Source organism: Chlamydotis macqueenii, chromosome 2, assembly GCF_036417535.1.
Source record: "Chlamydotis macqueenii isolate bChlMac1 chromosome 2, bChlMac1.mat, whole genome shotgun sequence".
Lineage (NCBI taxonomy): Eukaryota > Metazoa > Chordata > Aves > Otidiformes > Otididae > Chlamydotis > Chlamydotis macqueenii.
In genome coordinates, this window is record NC_141557.1 from 123790534 (window position 1) to 123811480 (window position 20947).

Here is a 20947-nt window from a genome sequence, read left to right on the forward strand (position 1 = left end):
CTGCCTCTGTGGATCTGCTTGGCTCTGCTCACGTGTGGGTGTACACATGTGCAATATGTATTTTATACATGTTCACAGGATTCACATACAGGCATAAAAACTCACAGATAGTAAATCATAAAACCTGAAAACCGGTGAAAAATCTGCCATTTTGAGGGTTTTATTTTTAAAACATTGAATTGATATTCATCATGACACAAGAAATATTTCCTCTATCTCTTCCCAGTAATATTTGTAGGATACTCTTGTGAGTGTGGGAGCAAAGACTGGCAGGTTTGCCAAAATTTCAGAGATCCAGAAGGTTTGCTAATTAGCAGCACAGTCAGGACCTGCCTCTTCGCACATTACAGGGGGTGTATGCTGTGTTCTTTCTTGAGAAACTTGAAGTTTTACTGAATGCATCGTCCCCTTATGAAAACACCTTGCCTTTCTGCTTGGAACAGTAGCTGGCTGGTGCTATCTGGTCCAAGCAGGATAATCACTCCTGAAGTGTGTAAGGGTAGATTGGTTGAACAATTCCTCCAGGTGAGGAGGTATCAAAAAGCCTTTGCAGCACTATTAGTGGCATACTGATACATATTGGTATGTAATTTGTGAATATAAAAGTGCTGCCATACACCTCTTTAACAAAGATACAATGAACCAGCTTAATTATTGGGTAATGCTGAGCTCACATGTAAGTGATGAATGCGTGGCCCATACTGATAAAATTACAGAGATATCAGATACTCAGTATCAGTCAATACTTGAAATAGCAAATTCCATTAAGAGGAATTGTACAGTTTCTGGCCAGAGATGAATAAGACTTCCATTCCCTCTGAGAAGAGCATCTGCAAAGTGATCAGACGGGACTGTTCCAGCTGTCTCAAGCTATTCAATCAGCTTTCTATATGTCTCTCTACCTCCTGATCCAGTGAAAAGCACAACATTTCAGTTTCAAAACAAGTGTTTTGCTGTTACTTAGGACACTTTAAATCATATGTGATCTGAAGCCAAATTGTCCAATATCAGTGTAAAACACATCAATATTATCAGTTACTGGGAATCTTGATAAATGAACCCATTAAATGCTATTCTTCAGCATACTGCATTTTCAGCTTTTACTAAGCCTGGGACAGAAACACAGATTTTGTAAGTATTGCTGAAGCTAATGGAATAGGTTATGTAAAATACTTTGGCTTTGTTATGTTGCTTTGCTATCAAATATACCAAGAGGTGTATATGATGCATAGGTCATGTTATTACTTCAGGCACAATTACTGCTTTCATGGATTTGAGTGGGCATTGCACTTGTCCAGTACAGCACAAGACAGTCTTAGACAAGAACTTATTATGGGTAAAACTAAGAATTAAGAAAGAAGGGATTCAAGTGCACAGTCATGTTCCCTAACTTTGCAGGTTGGAATCCAGTCAATCTGTTCTTGCCCTACCCAACGGGAAGAGTACAGAGACAGTTCTTTAAAAAACCTTACTTACTTAATTAATCTGCCCAAAAGCAACACATATCATTTAATTTTTGGCATGAAGTTATAGGATATAATTAATTTACAAATATATACAGTGGAGACCAAAATTACAAATCTACATGTACAGGACATCAAACATGGAAGTCTAGTCTTCTACTAGACATGCAGTGAGAAAATTTTTTATCATTACTATCAGAACTATGGTATTGTAGACCCACCACTAGAGGGTGACAGAATATTATATTTAGTTAATGGTAGGAAGTGGTGTTTTACACTTATATCAGCGAATATACAGTAGGACCACAAAATAGCTTTTCTTGACAGTCCTTTATGCTCTTTGAGTATGCTCTTCAGCTTCCACTTGTTCTGGAATTCAGGTCAAAGCCATACTCTAAATCTTTCAAGTTCTCCATAGGCTAGGAGTAGGCTTTCTCATAGACCTGCCTCTCCATCTAACATCATCCATCTAATACTGTTCGCCTAAATTAAAAAAAAAAAAAAAAAATCAGAAGGTGAAGAGAAGATAGGTTAGGCCAAGGCAATGGAATGCTACAGAAAAAGCATGACTGCCATTCTGTCATTTAGGCACAACACAAACCCACCTTTTTATTTTAATGAGAATCTATTGTTTTACTGAAACATGAATAAAAAAAAAAAAAAGGACAAGCAGCATTTTGAAATCCTAAGAGAGTTAAAGTAGGAGAGAAACAGGGAAAGGAAGGAAACAAAATAAACACTACTGTAACACTAATAAATATAATTATATTAATTAAAAGTACTGGTGCATGATCCTCAGTTCACAAAATTACTCTACTTGATCAAACTTTCAAGGAAATGTGTGATGATACAGATGAATGAAAATCTTCAGAAAAAGCATTGAGAGTTGATCATTTTGCACAAAGTTTCAAGAGTGCTGAATCAAGTTGTTCTCCCCACATTTTTACTAAACTCATGTCTTTCCTTCCAATTCTAGGGCACAGTAAACTTTCCCATCCACCTTCTACTCCCCTATTGTATGCCAAAACTCCTTAGGCATACTTGCCAAATTCATAAATTAAATCAAGTTAAGGGGTTAAGTATTACTCATCCAGTTGTGCTATTCGTTCTTAAGGAGGACTGCCCTGGGACTCGTAGTCCTTCTTATCACAGACTGAATTCAGGCACAAGGAGTTTGTCAGTTCCTTAGAGGAAAGGGGCACTGGGATTTCCCTCACCTCTATCATAGTTTAGCCATAATCAGCAGCTAAAATACCACAGAGTCAGTCAGTCACTCCCCCATCACACCCCCTGCCCAACTTGTGGGTTGAGATAAAAACAGTTTAAGAGAACAATAGAGAAAAGGAAAACAGAAACAGAAAACAAACAACAAAAAAACTCCCCAATAACAGAAAATGCTGAAGCATTTACAGAACAGTAGCTCACAGCAGAGCCCCAGGTTAAGCTCCCTCCTGAGTAGCAGGAACCTCTCCTCATTCCTCCTTTATACATGATGTCACATGGGACGGAATAGCCCTTTGGCTAATTTGGGTAAACTTATCCCTGCTGTTGGCTAATTAGTAAACTATCCCAGCTGTGTCCCCCAGCCACAGTATCCCAGCTGGGGCCACCAGCTCCAGTTCCTCTCCCGGCTCAGGTGAAAATTAACTCTATTCTAGCCAGGACCAGGACACCCCAAAACATCCCACCCACTCCTACAGCTGAGAAATTATTTTTGGTACAGACATCCTGCTCAACCTAAGCAGTGTCAGAGAAAACAGCAACAGCCTAGTGATGCCAGCCTGGCATCTCCATGGCTTCCTTTGGGATATAATTTTCCTTCCGCTTTGAAAAGTTCATAGTTGCATTTTAAACCCTCACCTGTAGATTTGGGTAACCAAACAGCTGTTGAAATCTACACATGGGTTTGGATTCCCTTTCTAACTTGTGGCTGCCTTCTGGCTATCATTGGAACTTCTAACCCCACTTCTGTTGGAAGATAAACAACAGTCGTGTGATTGAAAGTAAAGCGAGGACATGTTCCAACAAGGCAGTACTCTTAAGGGCCTGATCCTTAGACTACTGAATTTAGTGGAAAGTCTCCTATTAACTTAAATGGAATTTGGATCAGAGCCCAACACTGTTACTTCAGTATCAATGTCTGGATGTCCATCTCATTTTTAATGAAAACCAGGTAGGACCTGGCTAACAGAGCCTGAGAACCATTCCCAGTCAATGAGCATTGCTTTTGATCTGTGTTTTTTCAGAAGCATACCTATAAGCTACAAGTGTCTATACTTCATTTTGCTTTTTTAACATGTTAATGCAGATACTGTTAGAAATGTTGCCAGTAAGTAGGACCACAGATACAGAGATATATATACACACATATGTATATGAACATCTTCAATTTACATAGTGTACACATGCTTTATATTCAGCATTCTTATCTACTACAGCATATGAAACCATAATCCATGGGAATTAAATAAATACTTTTGCAATAATTTCATTCTATTATGCAATGCTCAACTGATATTGCTGTTTGCAATATAAAATTAAAAAGTTGGTGTTGTCTCAAAGAAACTACAGTTGTTCTACTTACAGAGAAAAAAAAAGTTGTTTTGTTCTTATTCTATTGATTTAACACAATTAGGTAATGATTAAAGCCTTTCAGTTGGAGCAATATAATTTTAGCCATTTACAGACTAGACATTATCAGAATACTTCTTTATTAACATCAAGCAATTAAGTGCTCCTTTATAGTAAAATATTCAGTACATTCAGAATATTCAGTAAATGTGCTTGGTACTATGTGTCCTTTAAATATAGGCTCAGAGACCTCCTCAAAGGCAAAGACATGAGCCTTATGGCCAATATGGCCAGCATAAACTTTCTATCAATGCAAACAGCTTTAGTTGTGGGTAACGATAACCTATTCCAAGCTCAGAAGATTTTTTTTACATAGCCAAAATGGTATAATGTAGTTTTATTTTAAATGAGAAACAGGTGCTTCTCTTTAAATGAGAAACAGAGATTTGGCATCCTCTTGACATAGAAAAGGAACATGTAATCTGTGAGTATTTCAAAGCCTAGGGAAGGGTTTACCTGAATTCAGGTTTTACACAAATATGTGTCAGAAACCTAGGTAGTTGCCATACTGTCCCTTTTCATGATGGTGCTATGCTTACATCTAATGACTGGTGTCTGTCCTGCTGAGGAATTCAACAATTTTTGGACTCTATGATCAAAATGACGGTTACATTCAGGTAACAGCAGTGATTATGTCAGCTGGTACCAGGAAGGTCCAAGCTGTGCAGGCTGTGATCAAGCTTAGGCAGGCCTGACTCAGCTTTAAATGAGTTACCTTCAATACTGTGACAGTAAAGAGGTAGATAGAAGAAATTGGCTGAATATTTATGCAGCTCCTACAAAGCTTACCTAAGCTTAAGTTTGCATCTGCTGCCTTTGCTGTCTCTTTGGTGGAAGGAACATCTTGAATTGTTTATTCCTTCTCTCAGCTTTTCTGTGTTCACTTAATCCTGTCCGTTTTTAACATTTTTGACAATTTAGGTCACTTCCAACCCCAAGCCCGTCCTTGAAAAGAATCCCTTCTTCTAGCCTATGTGGGCTCAGCCATTTTATTAATAACCCTGTGAAGCTGTTTATGAGAGAATGACTTCTCTCTGGCAGTGTTTTCTCTGTCCTGCTTAGATCTTTAACTTCTTTAGAGATTCCTTTGACTTAACTCTATTCACTCCGGTAGAGAGAGAACTCATATGCATATTTGTAGTACAGCTGCCTTCCTACCTAAGTCACAGGAGGCTCTTAGCAAATGACGTTTCGTATTTTGTTAATTCCAGTCACCTATTGCAATAACAACATCTGGGACTCCAGAGGGTTCAGAAAGCTTTTTGACACATTCTTGATGTTTCAGAACAAAGGAGTAAGCCACGGGTTGTCATCTATAATTAGCCGAGGTGGCTCAGAAGAACATCTTCAAATCTAAATATACATTTTGTCATCATCTACAGGGGATTGTCATGGATTCATTCTGGATATGTAAGTAAAAATGGATGTTTTATGAATGTAACCTGGGTACATGTGATAAAGGATATGCAACTTTAATTTGATACAAGTGTTTTAATTCCCAAAATGGAAGCACTAGGCTAATAGTGAAATCTAGTTTTATTAACTCACTTCAAAAACAAACACAGTTCCTCTCCAAATCAAAATCTGGCTTCTCTCAAGCTCAAGACATTTCTTCCATTTTTAGCAGAAATTATGTGAGAGCATCTCTCGGTTTTCGCACTGCTGAATGTAAAGCTTCACATGATTTAGCCTCAAATCAAATTCACGGCATTAACTTAAATATAGTTTGCTCTACATTTTCAGCTGTAGCAGATAATTGGGTTTCTTGCTAGAGAAGAACATGGTTGGATTTGTGTTATTATCAGATTAGACAATTGTTTTATAAATATACATGTTCACTTACCAGATACTCTGATACATCACATACTTGCACATACATAATTTTATTTATGATTTCTTGAAAATTTCTAACTATATCATAATAACTCCAGAAAGAATGAAAGACCAAGGTATCACAGAAGCATGAAGTACATGCTGTAAAAGCCTTACATTATAGTTTTCCCAGATAAGAATTCAAATTTTTAATGGAAAAAAGGAAAAGCTGACCATGCATGTCACCATTCTGGTTTTGTTGTTGTTGTTGTTATTGTTTTATGGAAAATATTGCCAAATACCTTGTAGCACTTTAATAGCTACAAAAAATAAATATAATGCATCAAACATAAACATATTTTTTATTTATCCTTTCTATGATGCTTTTACTGAGAACAGCCTGAACTGTTTTATGAAATTCCAAAACATCTGCATAGACTGGAGCTAGATATAATACAGGAATCTGTGTCTGAGAAAGCAGAAACCAGGTGCCTCTCTGCCAGCAGCAGAAGGGTTGCTGTTCTCCATGAATGCAATAGCCAACTGATTAAAGCACTGACCAGGAGACACAACAGTTCAGTCACCTACTCTATCAAAAGATATTCAGAATTTTATTTCCAGAAGAAAGGCCCTAAAGCCCAGCAGCTGCTTATTTCAGGGAGGAGTGAGCCATGATACGGTGTTCCCCTACATCTGAAGCTTGACCATTATGCAGCAAATAATTTGAGATTCACTGGGCCACAGAAAACAAATCGTGGGGAGAACACAACTGCACGTCTGCATTTACTTAGGAGTGGGGAGATGCAAGATCTAGGAGAGCTGACATATTTTTTGCCTTTTTATATATTAGGCAAGTGCTCTTACCACATACATATAAGAAACAGGAAACTAACACCAAGTTTACTGTTTGAGTTCTGGGGTTTAGGTTGCTTTTAAAATTTTTTTAACATGGTCTCCATTTTGCTTTTTACTAGTAGCTCAAACTTTTTCATGTATATTCACTGCAGTCTCAAAAGACTATAATTCCTTAGGCCGTTCAATTACATTACAATATAGGCAATGCTGCACATGTAACACAAATATTTTTGGTGCCTAGAAACTCTCTGGTTACAAATTGGTGTGCTAATGGCATTAAGGCAATGCCAATCATACTAGATAGAACCCTATTTTTTATGAAACATTATTGCAAGGTGGTGAATAGGAAAGCTACATTTGTCATATACTTCAAGAAGCAATTTTACATGTCCAAAGGATTTGCACTGTCCACAAAACTGAAAAATGTCCAATGTGTTTGTTGCAATGCCAAGTGAGGGCACCATTTTGACTTAGGTACAACATCAGAGTTTTGAAATATGCTTAAGTATTTTGAATTTGAATAATATTCTCCTTGCTGAGAGGTTTTAGCTTCAGCCATAGCTGCTAAAATACGTCTGTATGAAATCTGAAGTTGCACCACTACACAAAGAGGATTAAAGATTCATTTGGACAGAGAGAACATAACATGGAAGAGAAATCTTTTTACTATTTAAACAGTTGAACTTCTACTGCCATAGTTAACATACCTACATGTACCACTTATATGCACATATATATTGTGCATGTTAAATACATAATAAGCATATATTATATAAATATAAATAGATGCACATATATAATAAATGAAAGTATTTAACATTTACCCATATATATCTATATTAAATATAGATATTTGAAAGATGCTGCAAAACTCTAATGTCAGCCAGAAAAAAAAATGCTAGTTAAGCAAGAAAAAGTGCTTGTTTTATGAAAAAAGTAAAATTGCAATTCACAGCATTTTATGTAATGCTGTACAAATTACCAGATACCAGAGACTGTATTTCTGGACCTGAATAGTACTAAAAGTTGCAACTAAGGGCAAATATAAAGACACTTGTTTACAATGCAAAGGCTTAGTCAGTACTATAAGCAATATGGCAATCTGCATAGCAGAAGATATAATGCTTTGTAATGTGATTTTTACTTTACATATCAATTCCTGTACACATGAACAAAATCAACAACAGCCCCATTAATTTCAATCATTACAAAAAAGGAGAAAAATGCAGGAAATAAACTGACAAATTAAATGGGGACTAATGCGTAACTGACATCTTTACAGAACTGTATGTTTACCTTGTTCATGGATGACAGTCCTATTTTAAAAAGACATCACTAAAGCATTTAAAAATGTACTAGAGATGGGCTGGCAATCCTATTACCCAAGCTGCTGGTGACAATTCCACTCTTTTCAGTTATGATTTTGTGAAGTAACACAGTCTGAAGTTATACATACTAGGTGTGTATTTGAGTGACCGCTGTGTGTGCGTGTGACAAACTCCAACCAGAACTCCTTAGCTTTGTCAAGAATCCGCCCAGAGGAAAGCACTGTATGTCTCCCAAAACATTTGAGTGCACTTCCTTGAGGTACAGTGCAAGAGGGACTTAAAATCTGGAAGGGACAATGACAGATTCTGTCAAAGATTAGTATCTCATCTTCCCATGAAATGACACTCAAATATATAAATGTGTATCATCTGAGAAAGCAGCTGAGACTATTCCTCCACGTGGGCCTTTCCCAGTACCGCTTGCTCTCTATGACGAAGAGCAGGTAGCCTGTCCCTCATGTTCATCTCCAGTTTCCTTCACTATGCACTCATGGCTATGGGTGTATGAAAGAGAAGTGAGGATGCTGAGGACAAGAGAAAGGACTAGGAGAAAGACTGGCTGAAGTAGAGGTTTGCTGTTGGGTGAAAGAGGAGCGAAAAAAGCAGAAAAAAGAAAGCAGAACAAAGGGGCTGAAGGGCTGAGTATCATGGAGAAGTCCACCATCCCCACCTGATACTCCACTCCCAACCTAGAGCTTGGGATGGAAACAAATGTTCCTGAATTTCATTATTCTGCTGTCAGGTAGAGGCTAAGAAATTGCCTGGCAAAGGAGATTTACCCATTTGTCTGCATTCTCCTATTCTGACTGTTCCAGTAGCTCACATAGCCAAGATGGGTGCAGTAAATTCAACTCCAATTGAGCACAGGGATAACATGGCATATGTCCATTCCTTTGCTTTTCAGAACATGCACAAGCACTCACTTAAAAGCCCTATGCTCACTAGTCCTTTGAAAACTGGAAATACTGAACGAAAAAAGTGGCAGAATCAATGCTCAAGAGTTAGGAAACTGGTAGAGCAGCTGCTTTGGGAAGTGTGAGGCACCTGACAGGGGACCTGAGCAGCACCCTTGTCTGCTTGTGCCTGTCTCTTCCTGCAGGCAGAGTCCTCTGGGAGGGGAGCAGGAAGACAGCGTGATAATTGGGTAACTCCGATCAGTCCAGCCTGCGGAAGAGGAGGCTCTGGGGAGACCTTACAGTGGCCTTTCAGTACTTAAAGGAAGCCTACAAGAAAGATGGGGACAAACTTTTTAGCAAGGCCTGTACTGATAGGACAAAGGGTAATGGTTTTAAACTTAAAGAGAGTAGATTTAGACTAGATATAAGGAAGACATTTTTTGCTGGGAAGGTGGTGGAAAACTGGTACAGGTTGCCCAGAGAGGTGGTAGATGCCCCATCCCTGGAAACGTTCTAGGCCAGGTTGGATGGGGCTCTGAGCAACCTGATCTAGTTGGAGATGTCCCTGGTCCTTGCAGGGGGGTTGAATTAGATGATCTTTGAAGGTCCCTTCCACCCCAAACTATTCTGTGATTCTATGACTGGGGTAGCAAGTGGATGTCTTGATGTGATGTGAAGCACCACTGAACATCTTATAGCTGCCAGCCAGCTGACCCACTGAACTTCTCCTATCAACATGAAAGCTGTAATATTGGTCAGATACTCTGAACAATGATGTTCTAGATGTCCAAGCAGGACACCCAAAATTACTGAAGACCTGATTTCACAATGTTTTAGTTGTGTTTGAAATTATAGACCATACAAACTTCCCACTCTAGAGTATTACTGAGAAGATTAATTTGCTTTTGGGTTTTTTTTATTTATTTTATTTTACACTAAAACACTGCTGAGGTGAGCAGCACAGAAAATCCTATAAAGAAGTAGGTTAAACAACATGCAGTAAATACAGCATAAGAGCTCCCAGGGTGAACACCTGATTATAAGCGTATGAAATGAGACTCACACAGAGTGTGGTATAAAGTGTAAAACATACCATGTGAACAAATCATTAATATTGTATTAAAGCATTTTTGGAAAAGGTATGCTACTTTTGGCATGTCTTAACTTTTGAAATGATGTCTTGGAATCTTAATATTCTCTAAAAGTAACTTTTATGGATGATAATATAACACAGGGACATAAAAGACCAGATGGACTTGAAAGAATCTTAATAATGTACTATATATATTTCTTCATGTTTACATGCATGTCTAAAGAACTACAACTCTTCTGGTGCCATATAAATATTTAACAATGATAATTCAGAATATACTGATATAGTATTACATCTGGATATTTTACATCCTTATTCCAAAACTGACTTGCTTTACTTACATGCTAGCTCTGTTGGATTCATTGAGCATGTTCATAAGAGTAAGCAATTAGTACTCAGTTTCATTAAGTTTATATTTTGATAGTTTCCACACTAGAGGAAAACATTACATTATGGGCAGAATTTAAATAATTGCTTAAAAGTTAAAAAAATGCTTCAGTGCTTTTCTGACTAACAACAAATTTAAATATATGCACAAATGGCTTCATGCACTGAACTGGTGAACAATCTTTTAATTTTTTTTCCTTAAAAAACCCCTCAGAAAATGCCATAATATACTTGTTCTATCTTTCAAAAATATCAAAACAAATACATCTTTTTTTATATTTACCTTTTCAAAATTAAGCTATATAGAGTGTTATGTAAACAGTCCATGATGTCCTGAATAATGACATCCAAGTTATTTGCACAAGTCAAAAGCTGACTTCATACATTTCTTCAAAATTTATTGGAATATTTTAAGGTTTCAGATCTATCTTTTGCAAATAAGAAGGCTATTTCAAAAAAAGGGGTTTTTTTTTGTGTATACATGGTACCCTTTCTGAAGGCAAGGAATATTTCTAGAACCAAACAGCTCTAAGATAGAAACTCAAGGTACCCTGTACATCACTTTAACTAAATGCATTAGAATTTATTACAATAGTTATAAAATTAAAATGCATAAGATAGAACCCCTAAAAATTAATGGGGTAACACCCATGTTTCAGACTTTTAGATTCAGGACAAAAACTGACCAAATACTAAGATAATGTAGAAAGACGCATGAAAGGTCCTTGTATGGAAAATCATACAGTCCTTCCCCTGAAAATGTGTAGAAATTCATGTAATATATAGAGAAGAAAAGTACAGGACTGACTGCCCCAAAAACATTTAAAACCAACAAGAATTTCTACTCGTGTCATATATGCCAGTCCTTCATACTGCCACCTTTAAATCTAAAATTAATTTTCTTTATGTAAGAACAAAATATATCTAAATTTGTTTTGACAGACTCAAAACAAGTAGTTCTAACTGGTATGATTCTTAAGTTGCTCAATAGCTTTTCCACATCTACACAGTGCAGTAATTTCACATTCTTCTGCATATTTTAAAGTCTATTATAAATTGTAAAGCATCTACTACAAAATTATGGGCACTAAGAATGTTTGTATAAATCAATTTAGAAAGTTGCTACTAGCTGTGTACTGGGGATACACTGGTGTGTTCCAGTGTAAGAGCCTTACAGTGACCCATGTTGTGCTCACACAAGGTGCTTGCTGGATGTAAAATGGATATTCACATTTCCTTAAGAAAATTTGCTATGTGTGCTAAGCTTGACTTTTCCTGTACTGTGATTACAAGGTAAAAAGCAGTACTTAAGAAAATCCAAAACCAGACCCAGGCATTTTGGGTAATGATACCTAGGTAGAACAGTGACTGCCTGGCATGGTATATTTGTTATACTGAGGTCTTTTCACCCGGTATCTCCTTCCTCTGTTGAACTGCGATGATACTCCCAGCCTGCAGAAGTGGTGGCTCTATGACCAGAAGGGATAGGATATCTTTTCATGGAGAGATGACTGTGTTTATTGAGCATTTGCACCTGAGTTTAAGGTGCTAACAAACAAGGCTATTTGCACTAAATACTATGGTGCTCAGCACCGTATAAATGCTGAAAATGGTTTGCAATATGTCACTACATATATGTGTGTATGTATATACGTTATGTGTTACCTTGGATACAAGGCTTGCTCTGTAGGCAGCTAACTGCTTCAGATATTCCTTCTTGGCAGCTTCAGTTTTCTTTTTGTATACCTAAAAACAAAGAGTGTCACATTGGTAAATTAATCTGGTTTTGTTTTCATATATCACCGGTGTGTCTCATGCATCTTCATAAAATCTTTCTAAGTAAACAGCCTTTCCTCCTCATATTGCTTAAAGAGTGAAATAATAAACACCAAATATTTTAAAGAAAATATTGTTCTAACTGTGAAACACCCTTTAACCACTCAGCAGTACTGAGAAAACAATATCCCTCACAGCATCTCAGGTTTAATTGTTCAAAGTGAAGCTCAGGGCGTACTTGCAAATGGGACCTTTAGGGATGGGGGAAGGTAGGCATGGGCCTCTCCACTGTCTTCTGCTTGTGAGACCAGTTAAAACCCTCTGGGGAAGATGAGAATGTGCAGAAAGACATTTGAGATAAACGAAGGAGGAGAGGACAGCACCATACAGATCAGCCAAGAGGCTTTCTCTCTTCCCTGCATAAACTGTTGGGGGCAGTCAAAGAAGCTTCATGGAGCTGCTAAGGATAATAAATGTTAGTCATTATTTCAGCCTTGATCCTGTTTCGGTCTAATTAACTTCTCAGGAGCATGGATCTATTTCTGTACATTTCTCTCAACTCACCAAATTATTTTAAATGTGGCATGTGCACAATCTCATAATAGATTAAAGAGCTTGGAGAATCACTTCAATTTTGCCCAAATTTCAAGATCAAATATTATCTGCAGGGTTAGGTAGGACCTCATACCATTACAGTAACATGATGTTAGAAAAGCATACATAGATATTTAGGGTTGAAAGTTTTCAGGAGGAGAACCAGTTTCTGACCCATGGAGCCTAGCTAATGACTTGCTGCTAGCCATATCAGTGACAGATTTGGGAACAAGTCAGCAATTCTCTTTGCAAATATGATAATGAGTTTCTCACTACTTCATGGTTTGTTTTTTTTCTTTTTTTTAAAAGGGCAGACTTAGGAGCCATGCAAGCATCTCAGTTTCATGTAACTAAGTACAATTGACTCCTAGCCTTCCATGTGAGAAGCTTAAAAAATATTCAAATGGAAAGTTTAAAAGTAAAGCAGACAAATAAAGGGAAAGACAATTTACTTTTTGAACTACTGTTATATTTCACAGTTTCTAAATCATATGCCCAAGGCAGAGATTAATTCATGTGTTCATGGGCATCTGGGATTCACAATACTACAAAAAAATGGAATGGCAGCTTTGAGTGTCTGCTGTCTGCTTCTCCAGTCAAGTGCACAATCTGGGCACTTGTGGAAAGCCTCCATGAAGAGAGCAAAGACCGTCCCCATCCCGCTCCACACTGCCTATTTAAAAGGGCTATTGGTTGGAAGGCAAAAGATGGGCCAAGCTCTTTAGGACAAATTTGGGGCATTCTCCTGAATTCCACAGCTGAAGAACACACACGTACACCTCCACCCCAGAAAAAGAAAGTTTATGAAACGTTAAAGTGATCTCTCTTTATCTTCCAATGCTCTAGTAAAACCAGAGCAGTCCCATAATAAAGAGTACTTGGCAGCACAGGGTGCGCACACAGAGGACAATGCAGTTGCAGACTACAAAGTGAGAGTAGTAGTGTCAGGATGGAAGGATCCAGTACAACAACATTTTTATAAAGAATGTGCTTATGCAACATTTCTTGTTTCACTGAGGCTTTGCTTTCAGAGACAGAACAATTCTCAGATACGGACGGGCAAAACTCAGAGTCTGCCTAAAAGGATTAAAGATTTTGCTTCCCAGGGAAGCAAAAGATCATAATGGAAACAGAGAAGTCTTAGGCTTCTAAAATTGTAAATATAAAGACAGAGAGGAAAAAAGATTGGTTTTAGCTGTGCAACTGTATCTGTGCACCCTTGTAATTTCTCCAGATTAAGATAAATATATACTGTTGGTTTATCTCCTGTTGTTTTTTTTTTTTTTTTTAAAGGCAGCAATTTGCTTTTTACGTTGTAATCGCTTGTGATTATTAGGAAAATGTACTGTTTGTTTTGAAAATGAATAAAAAAATCAGTCAACAATCTGTTCCTAGCTGCTAAAATGAATTTAGCTTGACCTACAGAACAAAGACTAAGTTACACCGTTTTGTATATTGCAATGCCTCTGCATCATTCTGATAGCCGGTTTAAAAAACAGAGCTGAACAAAGAATTTTACACAGAATAATGATCTTCAAAAGATCATGTATCTACTGCTTCCACATTGGGTTTTATTTTGCATTACACAAATATAAAAAATATACACTCCTGCTGCACTCTTACAGTCACAGCATATTGAAAGAGTCCTCTGGGAGCTGACTTTTCCCTCAACTAGTCAAACTGCACAAGGTTAACTCAATGATATGAAGCTAACAACAATTCTGTATACCTACATCCAAACATCACTACTTCACAGGAATATCATCATACAGCTGTTATTTAATTATTTCCCACCTATGCATGTACCATGTTCAGTGTACACATTGTCTTACTTTCTTTTCTTGGGTCTCTGGCAAGCCAATAATGGTCACATAAACATAATGTTTTCCATGGTAATATAAATATTAACCATGTAATAGAAGGTCATTATAGTAAAAAAGGCCTTCCTGGATGGGGAAAGGTTTTTGATGACCCCAACCTGCTTTGATGTTTTGCATTGGCCAGAATGGTCCCTGTAGGCTGGCTTGTCTGGAGGATAGTCAGCTCCTGCTGCTTCGTCCTTGTAAGGACATTGGCATGTCCTCTGAGGACAGCAGCTTGAGCTCTCATTGTCTATATGCTCTTGTCCTTTTGAAGACGCCCACTGTTTAGGTCAGCATACAAGTGGGTTGATGATCCTCATGCTAGTTTTGGAAATTCTGATTGGTCCTGGCTTATACTAAAAATTAGGGTAAGTCCTGCGTGTCTGGGGAGCTGTTAATTTTCATGACAACAAGGTCTGGCTGTTAATATTTTTCTCTGACGGCAGATGAACATGGCCCTGGCAGTGGCTACCAGTTCATGGACTTTGTGCTAGACTGGACTTGTACTGGGGGCTTATGAAGGCAGGGCAAGTGGGGAGCACCCTCAGCATTTGTAGCAGCACCTCAAACAGGTATAAGCAAGTCAGCTGCCCCTCCCAATCTCTTTTTTTTTTATGCAACTGCGAGAATTTTTAGCCCTCAGGCTTAAATAGTTTTCTGTTGTAGTAAGTGTAACAGAGTTACATCCTTGTAGCCCTTCTGGGGAAGAAAAAGGCTTGTGTTGTCATTCAAGTGTGCTCTAGAAAATGGCTGAAGCTCTTCTGAGTTTCATGCTTAGACAGTGCCAAATTATGAAACACATAATTTCCAGTAATACATTCAACATTTTTTCCTGTAACAAGAAGCTGACTTCTGTTCTGTTGCATTATCTGTAGTGCGTAGTGGCAATATTTAAGTTTATATTTAACATCTCAGAAATCTCTTGTAAGGTCATTTTCCCCTCCTCCGTCAAGCAAGCAACAATTATTAAATAAGTAACTTGACAGGAGCATATACTTATGGAATTAAGTCATTTTTAGCTTGCTTTAATTCAATTAACATGATAATTGAATGTCAACTGATTGTCATTCAGGCAGTAAAGGTCCATTCTGATACAGCAGCAGATTTGTTTCCTTACACAATATTTTATTTTCTGTATTGTCTCAGTTGTGGAAATTGAATGTTGGCAGAAAAAAACCATCATTTCTGTATATGCAGGGTGGGTCAGCTTAATTTATTCTTATTCTGTTCAGCTTGTTATAGAAACCCCAAAACACCAACATTACATTCATTTGTCTACAAATGGAAGCTGCTGGCATTATTTTCCTACTGTGCTTCATGAATGCAAATTTACACAGCATAATACACAGGTTCTTAGTTTACTATTTAACTACATTTCCAAAGTGCATCCAGTAAGGTAGCTTCAAGTTCCCTTACACTGTTCAGCAAAGCATGCGGCACTACAGAAGATACTTCCCGAAAGGAGTAAGTATGAAACTCTACTTTGTGCACGTAAATATATAAGATAGCATTTGAATTAGGCCAAGAAGAAAAACAAATGCCCTGGACTCTCCCATGGTAACGTAACAGCCTGGTACCAGTCCCCCAGGCCATCGCACTGGCATACTTTAGCTCAAGCTCCCTGGGCTGACCATATATGTGGGCTACCAGTGCTGTAGCAGCATAGATTGAGGGCTGAATTCTTTTTATTAATAGTGATATACATCCTTAAATTGGCTGCCCCAATGTTTCATTTGGAGATAGAGAGGTTGTTACATGGGTAGCCACAAGCACTCACAAATACTAGGTTTATTAAATTAAAACCACAGTAGAATATCTGTACTTCTGTTTTATGATGCCAGCTTCTGGTCATGTTTTGCTTTATGTATTTTAACTGCTGCTTAGTTCTTGTCTTCCTGGATAATAAATTCCTTGAGGCAGGCTTTGTGTCTCCTGTGCTCTTCTACATGTTGGATAATATGAAACTCATCACTGATATATATATATATATATATATATATAACTGAAACATACCTCTAATGCCTTGAGCCAAGTTTTAGTTCTGGTTAGTCATCCTTTCCCAATGAACTTCCTCTCAACTTGCTTGTGCAGGATTATCAACACATCACAATACACTACTCAGCAGGACTCCTACCCTGTCCCATGTGGCTTGCACCCTTGTTCCCTTAAGGGAACAGAGATCTCCCTTCCCGAAGTTGTCATCACAAAAGCCAAAACAGGCACTCAAATGTCTGCCAACACATCCTCAGTTTTGAATATCAGGTGCTAATGGAAGAAGGCACCAATAACTACAGTCCCCTTTGATACCAGAGACTTGGAGAAGGTGAGTTAAACTGACTGATGCTCTTAGGAGAAAAAGAAACTTTCAGAATTTGTGCCTCATGGTAGTCTGAAAAAGCTCTGTGTCTCCTAGCTGACAAAGCACATTAGGAAGAACCATGCTACTTCCCTGACTTTGCCTAAATAGCTGGCACAAGGGTGGCAAAGAAGGGGAAATTTTCAGTTTATCTTGTGGATGTCTCCTTAAAGCTGACACTTGCAAGCAAGTTATATTTGTCTTTTTAAAATTATACAAAGGTGCTCACATTTGTTTTGGTGGAAGTGTTCCATAAACCCCTCAAAATAGTATATGCAAAAATAGCAAATCAAAAAGCAACATGACCGATTTTGTCTTTTTGGTCTCACAGTGTTATTATCCATGGGAGTGTCATTTTCACAGGCTACAGTTACAGGAATGGCATCTGGTAAAATACAGTAGGCTGCAATCCAGAATTAAACTCCTCATTCAGATTGTCATTCCTGGCCCCACATACCTAGGCTCACAGAGAAAACTTGTGTTTTTTCCAAGTGGGAGGCATATCTCTAGTTTTAATCTTCTGCTCTTGCAGCAAAAGCACCTAGAGCTGCACACACTCGTCTAGAATATGGAAAGAGATATTCCCACAGCAGTCAGAAAAAAAAAAAGTCCTCAGAATTGCTTAATGGATACTGAAATATGTTACCATTTGATTTTTAATCTAGGTACATAGAGTAACAGAAAGAGGCCCAGGGCTAGCTATATGGCTCAGCAGTCTCTTTGACTGTAGAGCATGAAAAAGACACTGATGACATATGAGAGGCTTAGGGGAAAGAATTCAGTCCTTCTGGAATGCAGGGGAAAGATCGCAGGCCAAATTCAGCTCTAGCACAAAGAGTGAGACTTGATAGAGAACACTGCAAATTGCAGCCATTTGCACCAGGCCTAAATTTGACCTTATAGGCTTGATGCTTGCAGCTTACAGAAGCTGCACATTTACTGTACATTTTATCAGAAGCATGCTGGATGAAAGTTGGGTACAAAATAAATGACATTAAACATATGATTTATCTGGTAATTATTGCACTTGCTGGTGTAATTTTTTTTTTTTAATAAGGATGTGAGCCTGAATGGAGCATAATAATAGGGCCTAAATCCAGTTTTGTACGCAAATGATTTAAAGCCATGTTCCTATCAAGCTCAAATGTATGGATAAAGGGTGGGGAAGAGGAATGAGCAGAAAATTGAGGCTATTATTTATGCATGTTGCTGCAGCAGTAGTTGGAATCCAGAGTCCTTTTGGCCCAGCTCCTTCCAAGTACAACAAGAAGGCGAAGTGCAGTTAAAGTCAACAACCATAACTCGGCGGCCACGAGCAGTATTTATGTAGAAATTGCATCTCTTTTATGTAGCAAATGGATATTAGACATTCACCCCAAGCAGGGGGGTGTCTGATGTTCCCCACGACTTCAGTGCTCCTGGGAGCTCCACGAAGACCAAGCTGCCCCCAAGGTGGGCTGGGCAGGAGGCCAGCAGATGATAGCCTGCATTATCCTACACAGAGTAACATGCAGCAGCTCCTATAGCATCCAACTTCTTTTTTTTTTTTTTTTTTTTTTTTGTGGCAGAGGGGAAGGTTTCCCATCCTGAGTGCACAGCGTGGTCCTGCTCAGTCCAGCCCTGGGTTGGGAGAGGGAGACGCCAGCTGCCAGAAGTCGTGCAGCAAAAAAGTGTATTGCAAACAGGGGGCCTGGCACTGACTCCTTCTCAAGGCAGTGGAAGTTAAGAGTTTCAAGGTCTGGTCATGTGGAAACTAGGGCAGTAAAACAGTATGATGATATAAACATATGTATGTACATATATATACATACACGAGTTTGTATCTGTGTGCATGCACGCCTATTCTTGGCCCATTTGTGTTCCAGCACATTAAGCCCAGCTGCTTGCAGAGGAAAGGAGAAGGAGCAGACACCAGGGTGAGGAGCAGTTGTTTTAAACTCTGCACATTCCTCTAAAGCTTCAAAGGGGAGAAGCAATTTCAATGAAGGAAAACAGTGGATCTCCCAAGCAGGCCTAAGGTGTAACACTGGTAAAAGTGACTTTGTTTGTGCAGGTAGCTGGGAGGGGAGGTGTAAGGTTGCTCACTGCTCTGCCTGTTCCTGAATCCATTTTGCTTGTTAATTCACTTCGGCAGCGTGCACACACAGATGTGCCTTCACTTCCTATTCTCATTTAGAAAAATAAACAAAGCTAAATTTAAGTCTTACCTCACTGTTTATCTACTAAACTGAAGATGCATTCTCATCCTCTTACAAACGTATTAAAGTTATTCCTCGGAGTTTGCTTCATCAGCATGGAGATAATAATTTTTTTTAAAAAGGTCCTTTTTATAGGGGGAACAAGAGGTATATAAACAAACATCTGTGTGAATATATGAGCATATACACTGTAAATTTATGTTTCCAAAGTGCTACTGACTACCTTGACCTGATGGTCTGCATATCCTCTGGAGCTATTTCAGCAGCCACACTGCAGTCTCTGATCTGTCTGACGTCCTGACACCAGGTATTCCCCATGCATGGCCATACAACAGGAACGTGATGGCTCTTCCACCCATGGGATGAGCTCATTTGTCACATCAAGCGATGGGACAACGACACGGCATCACACCCTGGGAGGGATGAGGAGCTAGGTTAGGTGTCCCCAGAGGCCAGGCAAAAAGCCAAGATCACAAATACTGATCTTAGATCTGTTTCCCTCTGACTTATGGTGTCTCGTGTCATGAGAGGAGCTTTGAAGACATGAAGTGTTGGCCGGCATTACTTGTAAACCCCCTCCTGATCTACCAGATTCATCCTGACACTGGATAATATGCTGCTATATCTAAAACTTCCCTGTGATTGGAAGCAAAACTTAAAAAATATGCTTTGTTATTTTTCATGCCCAAATCAGTCTGGGTTATTTTTAGTGACCAAAATAGAAGCCCTTGAAAGCTTGTGGGTTATAGTGAAAACGGCAACAGCATCACAACCATTGACACTAATGCACGAGGACTTCAATTTACTTAAGTATTGGTAACATACAGTCTAAGTTCCATCAGATGTAAAAGAATAAACTGCAGCTTTTATCTTAGTGGGTCTTTGAGCACCAATGAGGAGTAAACGATTTGATTTTGTGAGCTCCGAGGATTTGTCAGCTGCCTCATAAGTATAATTCTGGCTCTTCATATTCCTGCTGCTTCTAATTTAGCAGGACAGGCTCATAATTGAAGCAAATTAACTATTTACACTTGCCACTTCTACCAGGGGAAGAGGACACATCAGCAGGAAAGAATGAGTGGGAAATTAAATTCTTCCCACTTGTGTCAGATCTGCCCTTATATAAACACATTAACAGTAATTTCATGAGGCGTCAAACATAGGAATAAATACTGAGGGATAAAATAATGAGGTGTTTCTATTGAGCTGAACTGTTGCAGCTAATATTACTGTGTATGAATTATGCAGCCTGAAAGAAGGCATATGTTACAGCACTCAAACAGTTGCTTTGCCTGCTCCTTTTGATCGCTAAGTTTTAGGTCCCCTAGGTGACTCTGTCCTTCTTACCGCTGCAAGGGGTTGGACTTGGCTGGACTTGATGATCTTAGAGGTCTTTTCCAACCTTAAAGATTCTATGATTCTATTTAAATGAACACATGGAAACATATACACACACACACATATATGTATGTACACACATTAAGCTGTTTACAGGAGGCCAAATTCATTCCTGCTAGAATTCCAGTTAAGTCACTGAAGTTACACCAGAGATTAATTTTGTTGAATGTTGAATAGACATTCAATTCCATTTTTAGAATAATAGCACATTTATTAAGGTCTTTGGCTGAAGTTTTAGTTACACTAATATAAACAAGAACATTTTGTTTGTAATTTGCCACATCTATTACAGCTTTAC

General features: G+C 38.4%; 1 protein-coding gene across 2 annotated transcripts in view; it reads right to left on the reverse strand.

Annotated features, from left to right (window-relative positions):
* The window catches only part of TOX (thymocyte selection associated high mobility group box), a 223882-nt gene that overhangs the window by 15883 nt on the left and 187052 nt on the right, over nt 1–20947 (reverse strand). For both annotated transcript variants that reach the window (XM_086742366.1, XM_086742367.1), the window contains exon 6: nt 12131–12211. In XM_086742366.1, the coding sequence (XP_086598492.1) occupies nt 12131–12211 (81 nt within the window). The remainder of the gene's footprint in view (nt 1–12130; nt 12212–20947) is intronic.